The sequence below is a fragment of the Boeremia exigua genome (assembly GCF_020726555.1).
Source record: "Boeremia exigua strain MPI-SDFR-AT-0100 chromosome Unknown C7974scaffold_7, whole genome shotgun sequence".
In the NCBI taxonomy this organism is placed as follows: domain Eukaryota; kingdom Fungi; phylum Ascomycota; class Dothideomycetes; order Pleosporales; family Didymellaceae; genus Boeremia; species Boeremia exigua.
Window position 1 is genome coordinate 19,705 of NW_025763524.1, and position 21,569 is coordinate 41,273.

The 21,569-nt window shown below is 43.0% G+C and overlaps 6 protein-coding genes across 6 annotated transcripts; 3 read left to right on the plus strand and 3 right to left on the minus strand.

The window, feature by feature from the left end:
- The first annotated feature begins 686 nt into the window (after window positions 1-686).
- On the plus strand, window positions 687-1,990 carry C7974DRAFT_194857 (WSC domain-containing protein). Its single transcript, XM_046136667.1, has 2 exons — window positions 687-1,307; window positions 1,367-1,990. The coding sequence occupies exons 1-2, from the start codon at window positions 1,145-1,147 to the stop codon at window positions 1,939-1,941; spliced, it is 738 nt and encodes a 245-aa protein (XP_045995879.1). The 5' UTR covers window positions 687-1,144; the 3' UTR covers window positions 1,942-1,990.
- A 1,783-nt stretch (window positions 1,991-3,773) lies between these two features.
- C7974DRAFT_454987 (LysM domain-containing protein) lies at window positions 3,774-5,052 on the plus strand (the record flags this gene model as incomplete). Its single annotated transcript, XM_046145942.1, has 4 exons — window positions 3,774-3,992; window positions 4,045-4,191; window positions 4,294-4,590; window positions 4,645-5,052. The coding sequence occupies 4 exons, from the start codon at window positions 3,774-3,776 to the stop codon at window positions 5,050-5,052; spliced, it is 1,071 nt and encodes a 356-aa protein (XP_045995880.1).
- Window positions 5,053-14,620: 9,568 nt separating this feature from the next.
- Window positions 14,621-15,766, plus strand: C7974DRAFT_424827 (putative RTA1 domain protein; the record flags this gene model as incomplete). Its single annotated transcript, XM_046144448.1, has 2 exons — window positions 14,621-14,801; window positions 14,860-15,766. 2 exons carry the CDS (start codon window positions 14,621-14,623, stop codon window positions 15,561-15,563), a joined length of 885 nt encoding a protein of 294 aa, XP_045995881.1. The 3' UTR covers window positions 15,564-15,766.
- Window positions 15,767-17,075: 1,309 nt separating this feature from the next.
- On the minus strand, window positions 17,076-18,907 carry C7974DRAFT_194868 (uncharacterized protein). Its single transcript, XM_046136668.1, has one exon. The coding sequence runs from the start codon at window positions 18,740-18,742 to the stop codon at window positions 17,234-17,236; it is 1,509 nt and encodes a 502-aa protein (XP_045995882.1). The 5' UTR covers window positions 18,743-18,907; the 3' UTR covers window positions 17,076-17,233.
- C7974DRAFT_194875 (uncharacterized protein) lies at window positions 18,866-19,287 on the minus strand. Its single transcript, XM_046136669.1, has 2 exons — window positions 19,155-19,287; window positions 18,866-19,108 (listed from the first exon to the last, which is right to left on the minus strand). The coding sequence occupies exons 1-2, from the start codon at window positions 19,242-19,244 to the stop codon at window positions 18,989-18,991; spliced, it is 210 nt and encodes a 69-aa protein (XP_045995883.1). The 5' UTR covers window positions 19,245-19,287; the 3' UTR covers window positions 18,866-18,988.
- Window positions 19,288-19,574: 287 nt separating this feature from the next.
- Window positions 19,575-21,024, minus strand: C7974DRAFT_194885 (Alpha/Beta hydrolase protein). The gene has a single exon (XM_046136670.1). It carries the CDS (start codon window positions 20,860-20,862, stop codon window positions 19,876-19,878), a length of 987 nt encoding a protein of 328 aa, XP_045995884.1. The 5' UTR covers window positions 20,863-21,024; the 3' UTR covers window positions 19,575-19,875.
- Between the last annotated feature and the right edge of the window lie 545 nt (window positions 21,025-21,569).

Here is a 21,569-nt window from a genome sequence, read left to right on the forward strand (position 1 = left end):
ACCGCAGCTCGCGATCTCCACACGCGCTCCGCTGCTACCTTCCGACAACAACAACAGCCCTATAACTATGAGGATCGCATGTCAAATTACGCTAAAGTCACAGTGTGAATCTTGCCTCATTGAAATTCACAAATCTGTGAACAAACTATCTTTGACCGAGATTTCATGGTCTTGGCACCTTCCTGAAATAGACTTGCTCCGTCTTGACCCCGTGACCCATACTTTTAGGTATGTAGCGTGAACGTCGACGGACCGGGCCGCGGCTGCAACATGGGTCGACATTTGCGCAGGCACAAGGTGTCTCCATCGTGTTGCGCGCATCTTTCTACCGAGATGAGCAAAGCAGAAAAGCCACTTCTAGACGTCGCGGCTGGGGACGCCCACACCTGATGGCTACGGACGCCCACACCCGTAAGAGACCAAACCAGTAACACTAGCAGACTTAGCTTGATTCCTTCACGCTCACCCACCTTTACTGCACCAACTTCAAACCTGTGCATCACAGCCAGATCTTGATATATTCCAAAACCCTGACCTTAAGAACTAACCCTAAGAGTAGAGGGTAAAGGATAGGTCTGGCGGAGGCTTGATGTTCTTTGCCAAGACGTCGCTGTTCGCTTAGCTACTAGCGCTTCCACATTAGGGGTGTGGGCGTCCGTAGCCATCAGGTATGGGCATCCCCAGCCGCGACGCCTCAAGACAAGGATGCCTTTCAAATTGGTCGACAGATCTGGACGAAGAACGTGCGTCTATCCATAATCCTTGCAACCATGAACCTTGCTGTACAAGGGGAAATCATGAGCAAACTCGAATACGAAGTACTACTGCCGCTCTCTGATACCAGTCATATCCTGCTGGAAATTATGGGGCGATTTGTATTCCAGTCCGCTCATTATACCCCCTTGTACATGAGCATATGACCTACCTAGCCGAAGGATGCTCGATATCATACCTATTGCGTTCTAGAACCCTAATCTCTGAGGCGCAAGGGAGTCAGGGCGAGTGAACAGGTTGTGTCATGGGCAAGTGTCAGAGTCACTGTACTCTATCTGATCTCACAATGGGTAATGTACGCTCCCCTCTAATATTTTTCGCATTCTCAAAGACATATTCCTTGAAGTTTATCCGCCGGCAACCTTAGATCATGAAGACTTCTTTAGCATTGCTCTTTGCGGCGCTCGCTCAGCGATCCGTCTCAACACGTAGTCCGCTGCTCCAATGGGACCCCGATACAGTCAAAGACTGTATTGATTGGTACAACAACGGCGAAGGCAAAACTTGTGAATACGTGCGCGAGCTCTATGGCAGTAAGCTCCCTTTTTGTAGTTCATGTTTACCCAAACTGATCTCGCACCTCACTACTCAGTCACTCCCGTGGAGTTCAACGAATGGAACCCTTCAGTCGGCCTTGATTGTAAGGGCTGGTATTGGCAATCTTACTGCGTCATCACCCAAAGAAAATTGGACAGCATCAAACCAACGACAACCTCTTTCAAGGTGACCACCACCAGCACGAGCAAAGTTCCTTCTCTCGCGCCTTCCCCTACCGCCTGGAATGCTTTGGGATGCTACACTCAGAATTCGGCCCGCCCAATCCTCGAACAGAGCATGAATGCAAACGGAGACGCATCCCTGACTATTCCCAAATGCAAAAACAGCTGCTACCGTCGGGCCTTCAACTTCGCAGGTGTACAGGAAGGCAATCAATGTTGGTGCGGCAGCTACGTCGGCGGCGAGTGGACTAAGAATCAGACCGACTGCCACGCTCCTTGTACTGGTAACAAGGCGGAGATGTGTGGAGGCAAGGGCGTTGTCAACGTTTTCGAGGCATTGCAGAACGCTGCGCCAGTCGTCACTGTCACTAAGAGCGCGAGTGTCAATGCCGCTGCCGCAAGCAATGGCGCTAGCAAGAACAGGGCTCTTTTTGGGATGGACTTCTAGCTTACACTCTGTCGACAGTCGTGCTCGATTGATGTAAATATACTTTTATGATGTTCGGGCGATTGCTTGTTCAGAGTTGGAATGGCTAAATGCTTATCTCTTCGCTGTCATATGTGCCGCAGAAGATACATCAGGCCCGCGACATATCAAACTCCGCCTCCCTATAGAATATTTCCACCGCCTTCTTAGTGAAAGCGTAAACCGCAGATAAAATATTTCCCCGCGGTATAATAGGCAAAATACTCAGATTACAGACTCTCACATTTTTCGTCCCATACACTATCAACCACTCATCAACCACACCCCCTAGATCCTCTCTCATCATTGAGCAAGTCCCGCAAGGATTATAGTTCGTTGCCGAGTTGATCGCGAGTATCCCTTTCGTATCATCAGCCTCGAGAGCTCCATTTCTCACTCCAAGAATTAGATAAATGCGCTTCGACAATACGATCTTGATACTCGTAGTTTAGAAACACCACGCTGTGACTATTAATTGCACTAGTACCGCCCACTAGCTTCCCTCTTGTAAGCTTAATACTCCTATTATTCAAGCCTGGTTCCAGCGCAGAAAAATATTGCCAGCCATAGACAGGATTCGACAACAACTTCCCTTATAGACCAGGCGTTTGCACATTTAGATTATTGCAGATATGTTCTCCAACTTCAAGAATCAGGACCTAATAATTAGGTAGTTGCTATAAGAGACGTGCCGCAATAAGATATGCAGCGGACCTAGCACCAACCAGGATGTAGTCATATTCCTCGGCGCCAGGGGAAAGGGTCTTGCTTGGCACCGCTACAAAAAAGCTGGGCGATGAATGTCGACAAGACTTGAGTCCGAGAGAAACATCTTGCAGCCTAAAGTGAGTGGTAAATGCACTACCTAAGCCTTATCTGGATGTTTGTTATCGTACAGCTCATTTAATTTAGTGGATGAAGATACCCCGGAGACCACAGTAGAATTCTTCGCACGGGTACTTTGTGTTGCAGGCTTTGAGCGGAATAGACAGGTTTGTCGCGCAAAAGCACTCTAAATCCATTCAGAATTCCAATCTACGATAATATGTGTTCAGACCTTCCTAAAATCCGTGTTGATCTCCGTCGTAGATGGCGGCAGGTAGGTAGTGAGTAGTCTCGACTAACCCGGCCCTCGCCCCTAGATTGGTATCGGCAAAATCCAATGCCCCGGGGTCAAAGCTTTGCGAGGTCACAAGGGCGCTACATAGGGAACTGTGCCTCAATCTTACAGTACCAAGACGTTACATCAAATTGTCTTTCTTCAATTTTTCTTGCATAGAGCCAGTTCTAGATCAAAGTTAGTGCCGTTGAGCAATAAAACTCCACGTGCGACACAATGTTGCCTACCCAAGTATTGATGACCATTCCAGATGGAGTCGCAACGCCGCCGCCGGTATTGTAACAACCACAGGTGATCCCTGTCCGATCAACTGCACGGGAGCCCTGGACGACTAGCGCGTATAACCACTCCATGGGGTGAATGGATCCTTGCCCTACGCAGTATACGGATCTTTCGACTGGGTCCGGAACTGTCTGTCAGCGAAGCCACGGAGCACCTATGTGGGTACTATTCTCAGTCTAACAGCCGTTGCAGCCCGCTTGAGCTCTCACCAACTCAGAAATAATTGCTTGTGGTAGAAGCGTTATAGCATATTCCGAGGTCAGAATTGGGCTCAAATCCGGTGGTGCGGATTCATCCAGCATATGCCTCTAGAAGAATATGCTTCGGCTGCATATAAGAAGATGAGGGTATGGCGGAGATCAACGTCCAGGCATTCATTCGTTTTCCTCTGCCCACGCCTGCACTCGCAGCCATGTTGTTCTCAACCACTAGTCTTCTCCTAATCGGCAGCTTCCTCCAGGGAGCCGTATCAGCAGCCCGCATCTTGCCTCGCGACGGACCGTCTCCAGCGTTGCCTTTTGCGGACGACACTACCAAGTACTGTAGTTGGTGGCTTGACTACGAGTCTGTCGGGTCTTGTGTAGATATGCTTGAGGCCAACTATATCAACCTCGAGGAGTTTCGTCGATGGGTGAGGGCTCCGCGACCTCTTGTACTTCCGACCACGCTGATGAGACATATAGAACCCTTCTGTAAACGCGGCCTGTGGCAACCTGGCTGTCGGAAAGTCGTACTGTATTGAGACCACCGATGAGCCAGCAGCCTCGGCTCCAGCTTCGGCTTCGAGCTCTGCTGCTTTAACCTCTGCTTCATCTCTACGATCGTCAGTTGTGCCCACACCCTCGACATTCACGACTTCCCCAGAGTCTGTGATCACAAGCTCTACAAGCAAGCCAACGCTTACACCTACGCCTACGCCCACCGCTACCAAGGGTAACAATGGCATAGAGACCCCTCTGCCAACCCAGCCAGGCATGGTTTCCAACTGTGCAGGCTTCCACTACATCGGCCCAAACACTGTCTGTAGCCAGGTTCTCAGCTACCAGAAGATCTCAGTCGGTGATCTCTACCGATGGAATCCGTCGGTCAACGCCGATTGCACGGGCCTGCAGAAAATGGTGAACGTATGCGTCCGCGTAATTGGCGCCACAACAACTACACCCAAGCCCAGCACCACCATCACCTCGGGAAACGGAATTCAAACCCCTCAGCCGACGCAGCCAGGCATGGTGAGGATTTTATGTACAATTTCTATGCGAGGCATACACTGACTTCGTCAATAGGTCGCAAACTGCAACAAGTTCCACTTCATCAACCAGGGAGTAGTGTGCACCCAGGTGACCAGCTATCAGAAGATTACTCGCGAAGATTTTGTTAAATGGAATCCCACCGTGAAAGATGATTGCTCCGGCATGTGGGCAGATGTCAATGTTTGCGTTGGCGTCATCGGAGGAGGATTGTCGCCAACACCTACCACGAGCGCAGGCAACGGCATTCAGACACCGCAGCCCACGCAACCCGGCATGATTTTAAGTTGCAAGAAGTTTCATTATGCGGCCGCAGGCGTTGTCTGCAGCCAGCTTACCAGCTACAACATGATTAGCCTGGCTGACTTTGTGAAATGGAACCCAGGAGTTGGAAGCGACTGCAGGACGATGTGGGCGAACACATTCTTCTGTGTTGGTGTTTGATAGAATCGTGGTGCGTGGAAGAGATTGTGTGATACATACATACTTTGTAATGTCTACGTCAATAATTTAATGTTTGGTTGGCCTTGCGCGGCTTGGCCACTCCCTCCGCCTAATTCGACTAGCGCGTATGGAGACCTTTAATCTTAGCCTTAAATTCCTTCTAAACAACATCCACCTGAGCTATTTTAGTGCTTATTTTGTTCTCTACTTTTAAGTATATAATATTTGTAGCATGTTGCTTGACGTGGTAGTGCTTATACACCCTTCTTTATTTGGGATATACACTGGCCAAGCTTTTAGTCCGGTATTGTTAGTTGTTTGTCAATATGGCTCGAAGAGGATAGTGGCTACTCATGAGAGGTACGTTTGATGTGGCCATAAGGCGCTCCTATCCTTGTTAGGGCTTTCACACGTTATCTCGTGCCCGCACTAGAAAGCCTACTGATGTAGCTAGTGATGCTAGTGTCGTGACTGTAGGTATATAAGCACTTTAACTTAGATATACTCTATATTCTATTATAAAACTTTTGTTCCTTCTTCTCTATACTATGCGTTTCTTATTATAGGCCTTCCTCCTCTCTACTTTCTAAGCAGTTACTACACAGAACCTATCTCTGTTAAATGCCTGTCCCCTTCTTAGCCTAGCCCTCTATAAAGGCTTTAATCTTAGTAACTCTATAGTCTTTAAGAAAGCTATAGACATCTTCCCTAGCATAATAGATACCCTCTTTAACTCTAATGCTATTAGTCTCTTTACTTCTTCCTTTATAGTAGATGTCTACTTAACTTATACTAATAAGTTGCTCTATACCTATACCTACTATGCTATAGCCTTAATATATAATAAATCTTTTCTAGCTAAGATTAATAATAAGACTATTTTCTATATAGGTAATGTTTTAAAATTATATACTATATATATAATCCTTATGCATGTAAAAATACTTAATGTCTTTAATCTACCTATTACTAATTTTCTCTCTAAACTTATAGGCAATAAACTAGAAAATCTAATATACTCTACTATTATAAGAATTAACTACTAAAATCTCGAATCTTATAAACAAGATACTACCTAACTTAAACAACCTCTAACTCCCCTCTAACTTAGTTCTAACTTACTTCTATTACTATTTCTTATCTATTTATAGCTAACTAAGACTTATAGGTATAAAAGGCAAGCCTATAGTAGTTCTAGGATAGATAGTTTTTAAGTATTCTTTATACAAGACCTATAGGAATAAGATTCTCCCTAGTTATCGACTTTCCTAGTGCTCCTATATACCTTGTAGTAGAATTAGAACTATATTAGAGGATCTTATTACCTACGTTGCTATAACTATTATCTAGGAAAATATTACTCTTAGTACCTTTACCTTATATTAGGTAGGCGTAGGTAGTTTCCTAAACGTCTCTATTATATATAACCTATTATTCTTAGATAAAGCTAGCTACTACTTAATTCTACTCTTTCTAGAATAAATAAAGGAGAGTAAGTACCCTGCATAATTAATTTCTATATTAGCATAGTACTTAGATAGTAGATTTAGTATGCTCTCTCTTAGATTACCTATATAGATTATCTAGTAGGTTATAGAGTCCTATTAAGTAAGTATAGGGGAAATAGATAGTAGAGGTATAAAGTAGAACCTATTATAGGTGTAGTATATCTAAGCATATATATTTATATAGGGTAGAGCTAGACTAGAATAGAATACTAAAAGGGGTTAACTCTAGACTAAGGCTAAAAGGGGATAATTTAAGGCTATAATTATGTACTATACTAAATTAGGCACAAATTAAGCCTATATTATAGTAGTTATATAGAAGTAGGCTTACTTTATAAAGGACTAGTTTGCTACTACTATGTGCATTATAGGAAGTTATAAGACTTTTAATAGTAATATAACTATACGCTAGCTACTTCTTTAGTACTATATTTATCTTAGTATGTTAGGCTTCTAACTCTATATTAGTATAGAACGTCTTAATATATATAATAGCACTAAAAAATATCTTAAGTAAGGTCTAGTCTTATATAGTATAGGCTAGGGACTATCTAAATAATATAATCTATATAAATGCTAGGGCTATAAACTGCAAGGATAGTTACCTCTATAATTTTATAACTAATACTATTATAATAGTTATAAGAATAGTAGTTATTAGATTAAGTATAAGACCTAGCTAGCATTAAATATAGAAGAGTAAGTAATATAGTTATTATAAAGTATTAAGATAGTCTAGATACCTCTTAGTAAAGTATAGCCCCTATACTAATACCTATACTATTAATAGGCTCTAGAGTAGATAAAGAAATTAAGTAAATAAGGGAGATCTAGCTTCTATATTAGGTATTTAAATCTATTGCAACATACGTATATAGAACTTCTATAGGACTATTAATCTATATTATATTAGCTTTAAGTTATGCTATAATATTCTTATATTATAACAAGAGACTAGAGAATAAGCTGTTAGACTTATTCTAGTAGAAAGTAAAGAAAGGCGCGATTATAGCTATAAAGTACCTAGAGAAAATGTATATTAGAATTACTAATATAATAATTAATATAAAGTTAATATAGAAGTCTACTAGGGCAAAGAGTAACTTAGTATTAATAATAGATATATCCTAGCTAAAGTAATTAGTAGTAACTCTAATATTAGTGCGCAAAAAGAATGCTATAGAGGCACTTATTATAGTTTAAACTAGCTAAGTATAGAGGACCCCTAAACTTAAAGGTACTATAATAACTAGAAAGATATAGGCTACTCCTATACTATTATAAACTATAAGACTAGTAAGGATCCTAAAGAGCTCTAGAAAGTAGTTATTTATATTCTAGTTAGTATTATCTATACCTATCTAGAAGCTAAGTATAAGAGTTATTACTTAAAAGCTTCCTATATATAGAACTATAAGAGTAATAAATACTATATTTTACTATATAGAAATAGAACTAAGGTAATATATATATATAATAAACTCTCTAAGAACCTTAGGTAGTAATTTAGAGTTATTACTAATCTAATTAGTGTCTTACTTAAATTAACTTATAGGACTATCTTAGTTATAATACTATACTAGCACCTTAGCTATAGCGTACCCTATAGGTAAGCAGATTAATAGGCAAGTAAATTACTTTTGCTAAGCCCTTACTAAAACTTAACCTATTATAGCCTAAAATACTATACTTTAGTCCTGCATAGTATAGTATAGGCTAGAATATTATTTAGAGACCTCTTCTATATTAATCTTGCACGTTTATGCATTATGTCCTATCTAATTACACCTTCTATAGTACTGTTAGGTTAGCTCGCCCTCTTAAGTGCACACCTACTTCTTTGCCCTCTTTCTATTACTACGCGCCCTAAACTCCTTTAGAGCTGCTAGCTGCTACCTATCTTTAACTATTAGGGTCCCTTTCTTCTAAACTTGCTTTCTTTTGTATATTTTTTGTTGCATAGCAGCCTTATTAGCTGCTTAAAGCTCCTTAATTTCCTGTTAAGCTAAAACTAGCTTATAGGATAAGATTGCTCCCCTCTTTATATAGTGCTTAAGCGTGCTTAGAATAGAATTTAGTAAGCTGCCCTGCTACCTCTTATACTTCTCTTAAATTAGAGTTAATTGTAACTTAAATTCTAGGGTGTTGCTAGGGGTTTATAACTACTAGGGTATGTTATTAGTAGGGAGTAGTAGTAATAGAGTCTAAAGCTTTATATTAAGAGCTAATATAACCTATTCTAGGTTAAAGGGGACTAATCTAGCACCTTAAAACTCTCCTTAGATATTACTAGAGGTAAACACTGCATTATAGGCTGCTTTAAAGTATAGTAGGAACTTAGTCTTTATAATATAGCTAATTTAGTTATATATAAGTAATTTAGCTTAGCGCCTATATACTATCTTTAAAGGGGCAAAATAGCCTATATTAAGTAGCGATAGAAGGTATAATAAGTGTAGAGGCATATATAGAGTAATAATCTTGTTATCCTTATAGTATTTCTAGAATTAGAGTAATTTGTAGCTCTTATAGCTATTAATAACTAGTAGTTAGTAGGTACTAGTAGTATGCTCCTTTATATGCACGTTAAAGTGCTTTAACTACTTAAAACTAAGCTTATTAGTAGTCTAGCTGTTACTAGAGACTATAATAACCTAATCCTAGGGCAGGTCTTCCTCCTTATACTAGCTAGAGAGGTAGTAGCGCGCCTTAAAGATAATAAAGGGTAGAATAGCCTATCCTTTAGCATTAATACCCTATATAACTATTATCTACTTCTAGTTACCTAGCTAGACTACCTTTAGCCTTCCTTGTCTCTCTAAAGCTATAATAACTACTCTCTAGGAGATCTAGCCTATTATAAAGCCTATCTTATTAAAGTTATATATATTATTATCTAGGATACTATACTTAGCTTTTATATTTTATACTAGGGAAAACTAGCCCTATATAACTCTAGAATCCTTATAGAGGGCTTGCTTATAGTTATACCTATAATTAAACTTTACTTTAAGCTCTAGTTAACGCTTTATAAACGTACTAGGCTAGTTTATACTAATAGGGCCTAGATTGTGCTCTATATGCAAAGAATTAGCTATTATAGCTATATCTACTAGCTAAGGGCTAAATCCTTACTTATCTAGCTTAAGTATGTAATTAATAATTACCTACTCCTCTAGATTATCTAGCCCTTATAAGTTAGGCATAGTATTACCTTATAAAGGTTGTCTAGTAAGTTAATAGCTTAGTATAGCTTAAGGAACATTATAGATAGCTATAGTGCGTTACTATAAGAGTTTTGCGTCTTATTTAAGAGCTTAAAGTATAAGCTATATTTAAGCTTCCTTTAACGCGTTAAGATTAGGTTATTATTAAGGTATTAGTATATAGAGGATACTTTAGTAGAGGCTTAGTAAAAGTAATTTGCTTACCTATTAATTCGCTTACCTATAGAGTATATTATTCTATATATTAGATATACTATTCTATTTAACTACTAGCCCTTATAGGTAATCTATATTAAACTAAAGTTAAGTAAATAAACCTTAGTGCACTATATTACTACTCCTATTAAAAGTAATAATATAATTAGTATAAGTAAGTCTATAGATAGTATTTATAGCATATACTATAGTTATACTTAACTACTAAAAGAGACCTACTTTAGTAAATAGGTTATAATATAAGTGCTTCTTAGTTATAGTATCTTAAGCTATAAAGATATTATCTATTAGAATTGTTAATTCTTGCGTATAAATAGTTTAGGCTAAGGTAAGCTACTGCTTTTAACTACTACTTAAAGAAAATTATAATAACGCAGGTAATAAGACCCTCTAATATAGTTCTAATTCTACTATAAGGTATATAGGAGCACTAGGAAAGTCGATAACTAGGGAGAATCTTATTCCTATAGGTCTTATATAAAGAATACTTAAAAACTATCTATCCTAGAACTACTATAGGCTTGCCTTTTATACCTATAAGTCTTAGTTAGCTATAGATAGATAAGAAATAGCAATAGAGGTAAGTTAGGACTAAGTTAGAGGGGAGTTAGAGGTTGTTTAAGTTAGGTAGTATCTTGTTTATAAGATTTAAGATTTTAGTAGTCGATTCTTATAAAAATCTAGTGCTAACTACTATTATTATATCTTCTTATAGAAACTAACTAATATCTTGCTCTAGAATATATATATAAATAACCTTAGTAAACTAATTTATATTATAGTTAGAGTTACCTAAGATGTTCTAGCAAATTATTAACTAAGTTCTAAATCTAGGGCTCCTAACCTATAAACGCTATATTGCTAGGGTTACTAAAAATATAGCCTAATTAGAGTAGAACTTCTCCTAGAATAGCTTATATAAGAGTGCTCTTACCTAAACCTATAAGTCTAATAATAAATATAAAGGAAGCCTTTTAAATATTAATAGTAACATTACTAAGGATATTAGGTTCGCTAGTTACCTAGCTAAAACTAGCTCCTAATATTGCTATAAGCGTTTATTAATTCTTATCCTGCTAGCTTAGATAAAGATTTACTTTACTAATAGGTAGCCTATAGTTATTATAGCTATATGCTAGTATATAACTTTAAATATAAAAGAAATAAGCAAGAGTAGTAGTAATAAATAGAATAGTATAACATATAATAACTATAAGGCTTATTAAAAGGTATATTAGCAATAGTAAAGTATAAGCTAATTTAGGGATTAAAGACTATCTAGTAGTATTTAAGATAACTATAGAAGTTATAAAGATTACTAATAGAGTAGTAGCTACTATACTTATTACTGCTTAGCTAAAATAGTTAGTAGAGAAATTCTAATACTATTATATATATATAGGGTTACTTACTAATAAGAGTCTATATAGTTAAAAGCTTATAGTACTACTTAGATAATTATAGTTCTATTAGTTAGAGGCCTTAGATTATATTAGTAACAATATCTAACAAGCTAAGTATCTTTACTTTCTATAGTAATAATTAGTGTAAAACTAGACAAAAATTGTTTATTAAGTTCTAACCTTTATAGATGTAATAGTAGAAGCTGTTATATCTACCTAAGTTTAGATGCCTCTTATCTATCTCTTTTTAGCCACACTAATATACTAAGTAAGCTATAATATACTAGTAGTAGCTGTGATTACTACAGCAACGGGTGCTAAAGTGGCAAGGCTAAGCTGTTAATAAAGAAGAAAAACAGCTATAATAGAGTTAATTAGTAAGGCCTGGAGCTCGTGCAACGTTGTGGCGCTATAACAGATACTCTTGGTATCTATTAACATAAGGGAGACTGCCACAGACTTGTTGATACTTACACTACTAAGCTCCAGCGTCTTAGTGTAGATTAAACTGCAAAGACTGCCACAAACTAAAGTAACAAATTAGAATGTTATGTGGTAATAGATGCTATTCAAGAGTGCCTGCCTGAGGAAGACTAGCAACCATGCGCCCGTCAACCCCTATCTAATCGCATCAGACTGCGATGGATTTGAGGCCCAAGCAGTGGTTCTGGTGACCAGAAAAGGCAGTGCATATTTGAACACTGTTAATATAGTCGTTGGCGATTTGTGCAGACCCCTACAACCATGGAACAGATTACACGATATAGGAACGTACCATGGTAGCAAGCAGCAAATCATCCTATAATTGGTTAATTCCCACATTCTTGCCCTGCAGGACAGCTTACCAGACTCCTGTAGCCAGTTAGAGGCCTTCACCACCTATAGGTACATCTCTGCTCCATGGTTGAGGGGGTCTGCACATTCTTTCAAGCACCGATACAAGCCGAGGAATACACCAGCCAGGAAAATAGTTTCGGTAGCCCACAAGGTGGAAAAGGCCAAGGCATAGCGGTTGGATTGGTCTGATGCCAGGAAAGAATCTCGAGCTTTTGACAGCAGTACTCGTGCCGCTAGGCTATGGTGAACAGGTAACAGGTCCCTGTTGGTAAGCAGCCGAGTAAACCCAGTCCGCATCAGTGCATTTAGCCACCAGAAGATGCCCCAGGCAAGAACACCGCTGGTCGTCTCTGGCAAAAGGTCACGGTACTACAACAGGAGTATGGATCTCTTTTCCCAGGCTTCCAAGGCCAGGACAAAGACTTTAGTCGCGACGGTTAAGATGTAGAGGCTCAAGATGATTAAATCATCTTAGACAAGCTAGAGCGTCCTGACGACAACGCAGTCAAAAAGCAGAGTGAAAAGCAGATAGACGTTAATAATATTCGATGGTCACACAGTGCGCGTGTGTTTGGCGTGGGATAAGAATATAAGTAGGATTGCATCGACAAAGGCAAGGGCGGCAGCTAACGTCAGCAACCAAGGAATAGACCACTTCTCGTTATTCAGAGTCGAGTATAGTAAGACTGCAAACTGTAGGACTGTATAGACACCGATAAAAGGCTGCAGTTACCAAATCAGTCAGTGGCTCAAGCGCAAACGATAGAGGCAGAGTAGTCCCAAGATTGCGGAGCGGAGATCAACACGTGCCACTTTCATATTTCGCTGGAGGCTTTGGGCGACCTTGCAAGGTTGTCCAGCTAGCCAGTTAAGACAAGAAAGAGGCCGGAAGGGGCGATGCGACGTACAGCGTTCTCGAAGGCAGGAGTGAAGTCGAGTATTCCGGCTCTAGCAACTACCTTAAACCGACCTTCAGACGACATCTTTGTTGTCTTGGAGTTAAGAGAATTAACGGCATAGAACCATAATAGTGCCTTTTGATCCTGAAAACTATTGCCTGATGTGTGTATTGGGAGAGAATGCATTTAGGCGCGTGGTGTTGTAACGAAGTGCCGAATTGTGCAATATGAGCTGCGATGGTGGTGTACTGGTGTAATATGACGTTTTTCTCTTGACGTATCACGCATCGTTCGGCGGGATCCAATATTCCAACGGACTCCTGTGCTGTGTTTGGGCGGCTTTAGACTATCAACGTGGAAGAATGTCCTTCCTGGAATGGGTAAAATGCAAAATGAGGAGCAAAATTGAGACTTGGCAAAGGCGAGCGGTAGTGTAAATCACAAGGCTGCAAGTTATAATTAGATCTGAAGGAAAAAAGTTACGGATCAAGCAAGTTACTAGGAGAGCTCAAGAAGTTTTTTGTAACCTCGAACCACGGCCATGCGCGACTGGTGATGCTTAGAGTAATTACCTAGCTATACCTAGCGGTGTGGGAAGAATGTTTGCGTTTTGTAACCACCTGAACAACCAGATGGAAACAAGACGGTTGCCGACGGTTTAGGACGTCTCATCCAACCGGTAAATAGTGATGAAGGCTTGCATGGACGGTCAGAGTAGTGCTGAATTGTGGTTGTAGATACTTGAGGAGGCCTCTTATCGGCAAGTGTAGATTAGACACCGACGCATGGCTCGTTTACGATACGAGGCTCGTTTACGATACGAGGCTCGTTTACGATACGCCCCTCGACTCTGAAACAAGTTTCAATCGTCAGCTAGTCCTTTCATGTCCTAAAATAGGAGAATTTTGTGTCCATACATCCCTAAAGATAGTTCGTGCGTGCACCAAAGCGCCTCATGAAATCGCGGTGGTTAAATCTTCTGCAATACCTACCCAGGTAATTGACCTCGCGATTGTGGAGTTGCGCGATGCTTGTGATGTTTTCCCCTTCATGACATCCTCACAATCGTGCGTCTTGTGGCAACGCTACACGTTCATGTACACATTGGAAGTGTTAAGTATGCCATGATGTTGTACTGCCACTCCTACGGCAACGCGAATCTCTCGCGAAGGGAAGTGTCATGTAGATTCGCATATCCGCACGGATTACGGAGCTATCAAACCGCTCAGTCGGCAGAAATTTGACTGCAGACCGAGAAGCAACGTTCATGCGTACCGTAGAGGCTGTGTTGAAGAGTTGCGCTCTTACAATACGAGTACGCCAAGTTACGCGATCTTGGCAAGGCGATGCTTCAACCATAAATGCAACGCTTGCCCGAGTGAACGAGAGGTTCTTTACCTTTTGCCTCTCCCTGTTCAGAAACCAACGCTCCTCACCCTCTTACCAATTTCCGCCGCAAAACCTTTGGGCACGATAACATGGCGTCGCTATATCTAGTTCCCCGAGGAGAGGCCGACTTCGATTTGTTCCCGTACAACCCTTCAGCCGGCGCTGGATACGCATTCCTCGTCATGTTCGGAATAACAGCTGTAATCCATGTCATTTTGATGATCATGTACCGTAGCTGGTATTTTATCCCCTTTATATTGGGGTGTATAGGTACGCAAAGTCGAGAAATTTCTCCACCATGGTATATCAGCCATTGATCTGCTTCCAGGAGAAGCTGCCGGCTACTACGGACGAGCTTGGGCTCATGATAATATCCGTAATGGAACACCATATCTCATCCAGATGATGCTCATCCTAGGATCGGCACCTCTTCTCGCTGCAACTGTTTACATGACCCTTGGTCGTTTGGCTCGCAATCTTGATGCGGCAAACTATTGTATAATCAGGTCCACTTGGGTGTCAAAGATCTACATCCTCATCGATGTAGCGAGTTTCGGTTGCCAGATGGCAGGTTCCGCGGCCCAGGCCAGTGGTGAAGAAGGCGCAAAGCAGGGAATCTTCATCGTCAAGATAGGCCTTGGCATTCAACTAGCCGCGTTCGGATTGTTCTTGCTCATGGCTGTGGTGCTGCACATGAGACTCAACAGCGGCCCCACCGCTGTTTCCGAAAGGCCACAGGTGCGATGGAGGAAGCACATGTGGACGCTGTACGCTGTCAGCTTCTTGATCATTGCAAGAAGTTTGTTCAGACTCATTGAATTCGCTCAAGGTCCAGACGGAGAAATCTTGAAGTCAGAGTGGATGATGTATGCGTTCGATGCGACGCTCTTACTCACGAGCACTGTGGTATTTGCAGTAGTGCACCCTGGAAGACTGTTCAGATACATCCGGAAGGCAGACGGCACAGCTTGGTCGAGTCTTGATGACGGCAATGTGCCACTTAATCCTTATAAGAAAGAGTCGAGTTCTTGAAGTATTGTACATGGTCACCCAGTTACTCCTGATCGTGTAGATGATAAGAGATAGTTGATAGGGGGAAAGTTTAAAAGCCAAAGTTTTTCAAAGAATAGATGTACCCGAGAGCCACTAGGGGAGATTAACTGGCCAAAAAGATACATTAAAGTACGCCAGGTGCACGCTAGAAATAGTTAAGTGTTAGAGTTTCAGATCCATGCATAGCAATATCAAACGACTGCGTTTGCACATCTTGCACAGCTAATACATTGTGAACAAGGACTGTTATCAGTACAATACATGCAAATCGTCATAACTTCATAGTTTCCACGTTCTGGGAAGTGCAAGGTACTGTGTGTATTCCATTTGTCTTGGAAAGTCTCGCCATGGATCTTGGCAGCCCTTTCCTAGTCGTTGATCTAGTGCTAGCAGTATTTTGGCTACTATATTCGCTCTGGTCTTCTTGACTGATGTTCTTCCTCTTTGTAGTGCCTATGCTCTTCCTTTACAGATCGCACTCGGTGCGTTAATAACACTGTCTATGGTGTCTTCCCTATTAATGTATGAGGGTTAGGCTACTTTACTTTTACACACGGCTGCAAGAGCACCGGCTCCGAAAGCAGCAATTTCGGCTGTGTGTCCGTCAGTTCTGTGGGCATACTACACAAGATGCGAGGGGGTGTTCCAATACAACGAGCAGACCACTGGACATATAATGAGCACTGCACTGCGAATAGGCTGAACTTAAAGCGTCTCTGATATGACTCGCTTCAGCTTGAACGCTGCTACATCAATCTTTCCATCGTTAAACAAATTAATCTAGTTCGCTTATCTTACTCAGACATGGACTGTTACTCACTATCTACTTGGTAGAAGTATTGTAACAGCTCTGTTGATTACTTTGTCATCACGACTGAAGGCTGATATAATCGAACATAGCGGTCAATTTGGAATCTTCAGATTTTCCCCAGCCTCCTCCAGCAGGGGAATTAACCGGTAAGCGTTCTCTCAGCTGCAGCAAAATTCCGGCACTACCTCCTAAGAAAATCTTCTCAAGCTTAGGGTGATCCTCATTCCATCGGGAGGCATAGTTCTTCCCGACTGCACCCGGACCTCCTCTGTTCATACCGTATGATTCATAGACGCGCTGACCGCTGGGAATGCTGAATCGTAGCGGTGTTCGTGCTTCAACCTCAGAGATCCCACCGTCGCCACCACGGAGCTTCCCACATCCACCTGTACCATGCGCAACCTCATGCCTTGTCGCAACTACTGGCGTCCCCTTCTCAATGACTTCCGCATCTTGGTGTTCGTCCATGTTCACCGTGCCAATCAGGGCCAGCCTCCGAACCCCCGCCAACAGTCTCACCATAGTTGAGACTAGTCTCGATCTTGCCCGTCAAAGGATCTTTACTACCCATACTTTAGCTAAAGCTGTCTCCACACCCAGCAGAGGCTATGCACTTTCCGTACGCCCGCAGAATTAAACCTGAGATTGGGCAGAGGCGAAGCGGAAGCGTCAACGTAGAGAGTGCAAAAGCTCAGCAACACCGTGGTATGCTAAATCTCTGTGCTGATTTGCGCGAGCTGTGATATAGACCTCGATGAATTCAGCCTAGTTAAGTCTAGCGGCGCTGTGAGCTTGATCATCCCCGACTCGACTTTCTACAGTACGTTCGTTCTATCTCTTAATAATTGTGCAACTCAAGCGGCAGATAGTCTGTTTCTACAAAGGATTGCCTATGGCCCCCTGATGGAAATCCGAAAGCACCATCGCAAATTATTTCGTTGAACATGCCTCCTGGCATCGTGTTTTCTACAGGCTGTAGAATGGCGTCCCAGTTAAACAAAAACAGCTCGGATTCTGACCCTACAGATGTCTCACCTTCCACACCTTGAGAAGAGGAGGGTAGAGACTGGGAAGGGCAGACGCTAGCCAACATCTTTTGGTACAGCTGCTGAATAACATTGAAAGCTGGACTAGCCAGGTCATTCGTGGACTGTAGAACTCTCAGCCTGTCTAAACCCCACTCTAGATTTCTCTTTGCTGCGGGAAATTGGTCTGAAAACTCGTCTGTGAATCGAATGTGTGTGGCTGCGATAAGTACCGTAGCATCAAACGTGGAATATACCAGTTCAAAGCTCTTGTATTGCAGAGGTTCTGTTCGATCGAAGAGACGGGCCTGTGACTCCATAATCTGCGTCGCGAAGTAATATGCTTTACTGCGACTACTTGCAGACGAGAACACAAAGGGACGATGGAGGGCAAGCAGGACAAAGTGGACATTGGTAAACATAGTCTCCAGCGCTGCGGATAGCCAAGCTGATTCATTCAAACGTGATCTCTGGGGCGTGGCCCACGCAGGGAGATTCGCAATATTGGCGAGGATCTTTTTGTGGATTTCTTCAACCAGGAGAAAGCCGTTGTCTTTTTTCTCGAGCCCAGGTATGTCTTGCAAATATTTGTAGGCCGTGTGGAACCCACAAAGGATGACGTCGCGTGGTTGCAGCAGCTCCTGCTCGATTGGGCTGTGGCTCCATGATGCAGGGAGGGGGATGTTGCTGGGGTTCAATCTGGTCATCATTGGTCTTCCCAGGACCACAGCCATATGGGCATCCCAAAGATGAAGCATTAACCAGATCCTACATCCCAAGCTGTGATCTGCTGGATTTTGATGCTCGGAAGTCAGCATGGGCTCTGGAGTCCCCAGGTGAAGACCAAGTTCTTGACCATTACGAATCGCGACTCCGACAGAATGCCACGCCTCTACGACCTTCCCTGTGTTTTTCTCAAATGAAGCGCGCAGTAATCCAGCTTGAATCGTTGTGAGCGTGAGCTTCCTTTTGCCGACCAAGGAGTCAAGTTGTAGGCCTGCATCACTGAGTTCTACTGCTCGATCTGATAGGTTCATGTTTGCCGCATATTTCAAGTCGTTGAGACTGTCGTCATGGTTCAATGGCTGGAATAGTAGAGATTGTGCCAGGACTTGGAAAAGCAACGCAGGAAACGACCAGAGATCGGCCGTCAAACTTTGTGGTGCTTCCTTCAGCTGATTGTACGAAAGACTTCTCCAGTGGCGAAGTTGGTTCAGAAACGTAGCTTCGTCCACTATATCATAGTGCCACGCTACGTTCCTAAAGAACGCGTGCACTAAGTAGTTGATGTGGCCCCAAGATGGAAGTTCACGAATAATCATTCTGTACTGATTTGCTGTGGGGCCTGGCCAAGCTGGGAGTTGTTCGATGCGCTGGTAAGATCTTCGACGGAACGGATGATGCTCATGGTTCCGTCACTGTCATTGGCGTAGCCAAGCTGCTCGATCGCAGCTTGGGTGACAGTTGATGGCGGGGAAAGCTCAATTGCATTGTGAGTTTGTGAGGCGATAGTGGGTATACTCGACTGATCCTCATGTTGAAGACTAAGATTGGCGGGTTGCGCACGATCATGATTCAGTTGGTAAAGACAAGCATCCTATGTTGTTAGCGACTTGACACAATCCGAGACGATAGCATACACTTTTGCCGCGTTTCATGCAATGCACACATGGTTGCCGACGATCGCACTGTACAGTTAGCCTAGTTTTCTACATTGAAGGTAATGAGCACTACCTTTTGTTTACGTCTGTGGCATTCTCGGCATGATATCGTGGGGCGGCTGCGTCTCGCATGTGATTCGGTGATCTTGTTTCCGCCTGGCATTACGATATGACTTTATCAAGAACAAGATTTCGATCAGATGCGGTCGGCCGATGAAGAAGTAGATGCACAGAGATGAGCTGGACTGTGAATAAGCCGCTTGGCTCCGAAGGGCGCTAGGATGACGTAATTAAACAACCCCACTTTACTATGGCTAGGAGGGGCCTGGTGTTACGGCGCTGAGTGTACCAAAGTTTGTTGGTCGATTAGGAACTGCAAAGCCCTCCCTACCGGCTTCTTAATAGCCGGTCGAATCATGAATCGCCCATCAGAGAGCTTCTGCTTAAGGAGACGCCCCGAGCACAAGCTTCGTGGGGTTCGTCCGGTTGACCACCTGACGTACAACTAATGCATGATGTACATTTTTATCTATTGTGCCTGCCCCTACTGTAACATCTGATGTGGATCTAAGCAAGACAAGACTCTCTGTTCTGCAACACCATTCTAAGAAATCAGCAGTTCGCAGCCATTGAAAAGTTCAGCGTCCACGCGAAGCATTAGCAGATTTATTTCAATAATCTTTCATGAAAGAGGCGTCATGTTGAGTCAATTCCATTACTCATCAGGACAAAGAGCGAGAGAACTGATTAATCAAGGCTGATCCGCTCCATGCTATACCAGCCGGTCTCTATTTCTACATCATTACTTTTCCAAACCAAGCTGCGATTTCGCCTATGTTACGGTCGACAACATCCGGTTGCTCATAGTGTTGGAAATGCGACACGTCATTGTCCCAAATCAGCTTCTTGGTCTTTGTTGGGATCGATTCGAAGTGCCTCTTCGCCGCAGGCGCATTCATGCAGTTATCACCATGAATTACCAAAGCTGGCTTATTGAGTTTTGCCACACCAGGAACGGTCGAATAGCCAAAGTGATCTAGATCACTCATGACCGCGTACCGATTCTCGAAACCTTTCAATGTCCAGGGACCATACCATGCCCATGGAATCGGTCCCGGAAGACCAGCGAGTGAGCCAACATTGGGATCTGCAGCTTTGGGGTCCACAAGAGGTTGGTAAACCTCCCCTGTTTCATCGTACAGTTTCTTAGCTTTTCTGGCTCGCTCCATGCGCGCCTGGTAGAGAGCTTCTCCTTGCTCAGGTGTGGGCATTTTGAAATCTCCCACATCAACGCCTGGCTCGATGTTCACGCAGCCAGCACAGATCATGTAGACATCCGTCTCGCGATCGCGATAGTATCCTGTTACAGAAGCCACAGCGATGACGCGATCGTCGTATGAGGCAACATCCAGGCACTCGGGCCCGCCCTGGCAAACACCAACCAGAAACAATTTCTTGGCGTCCACATCGCCTCTGCTGGCGAGGTAGTCGAGGCCGGACACGACATCTTCATTCTTCATTAGGGGGTTTTCGAGACGCCGGGGCAATCCAGTACTCTCTCCGACCGTGCGTGGATCGAAGATCAAGGCGGCGTAACCTTCGTCGGCCAGTCGCGTACCGTATTGCAATGGGGCCTGCTCTTTGACGAACGAATACGGGCCCAGGACAACGACGCCAGGTGGATTAGCGACACCCTTGGGCATGTAAAGAATCCCAGTGATTGTCTCCCCGTGAGATGGGTAGGTCACCTTCTCGGTAGTATATTGACCGTGAGGAGGCATAGTGTGGAATAGAAGCAACAAGAGATCTGTGGTGCTGGAAAGGGAGTTCAATAAGTTCGATATCGATAGAGTTTGTTGGATGTTGATACCGAAAAGTGACGATGAATATACATACTTATATAGTTGAATGTGAACACATGTACTTACACTTAACGGCTCTCTCCAAAGGAAACATTCAGTGATTTGATACAGCCAAGGTCCTTGGACCGGCTGTCCGAACGCCGTTCACAGTTTTCGGCGATAGAATCCACATTGTGTTCGGCGATAAGACAGTGGCCGACACGTGCGTTCGAGAACGTCGACATGCCGAAAAACGCGAGGACGGTTAAGCCCAACAAAGCTCGATTCGAGTACCACGCGAGCAACACGCACTGATTCTACCGCCGATCTGAGTGTCTGAACGCATAGCTCCATACGCGAGCGTGATAATCGCGACTCCGGTACGTACACGGGCGGCTGCCTCCCGGTCTTGACCCCGCGGCGCTCCGACGGGCCACGAACACGGAACTTGCCCCTCCTTCCACATCAACACCCATTGCCCCTGCACCGCAACTCACTTCAACGCGCCAACGCGCGTCTATAATAAACTTAGCATATATTAGATTAAAGGTCTTGTATAGTAATAGTTCCATCCGATCGAAGAAACACCTACAGGTTGTCTATAAAATTGTTCAGAATCAGGTTTTGATAAGGCTCGAGTACCGCCC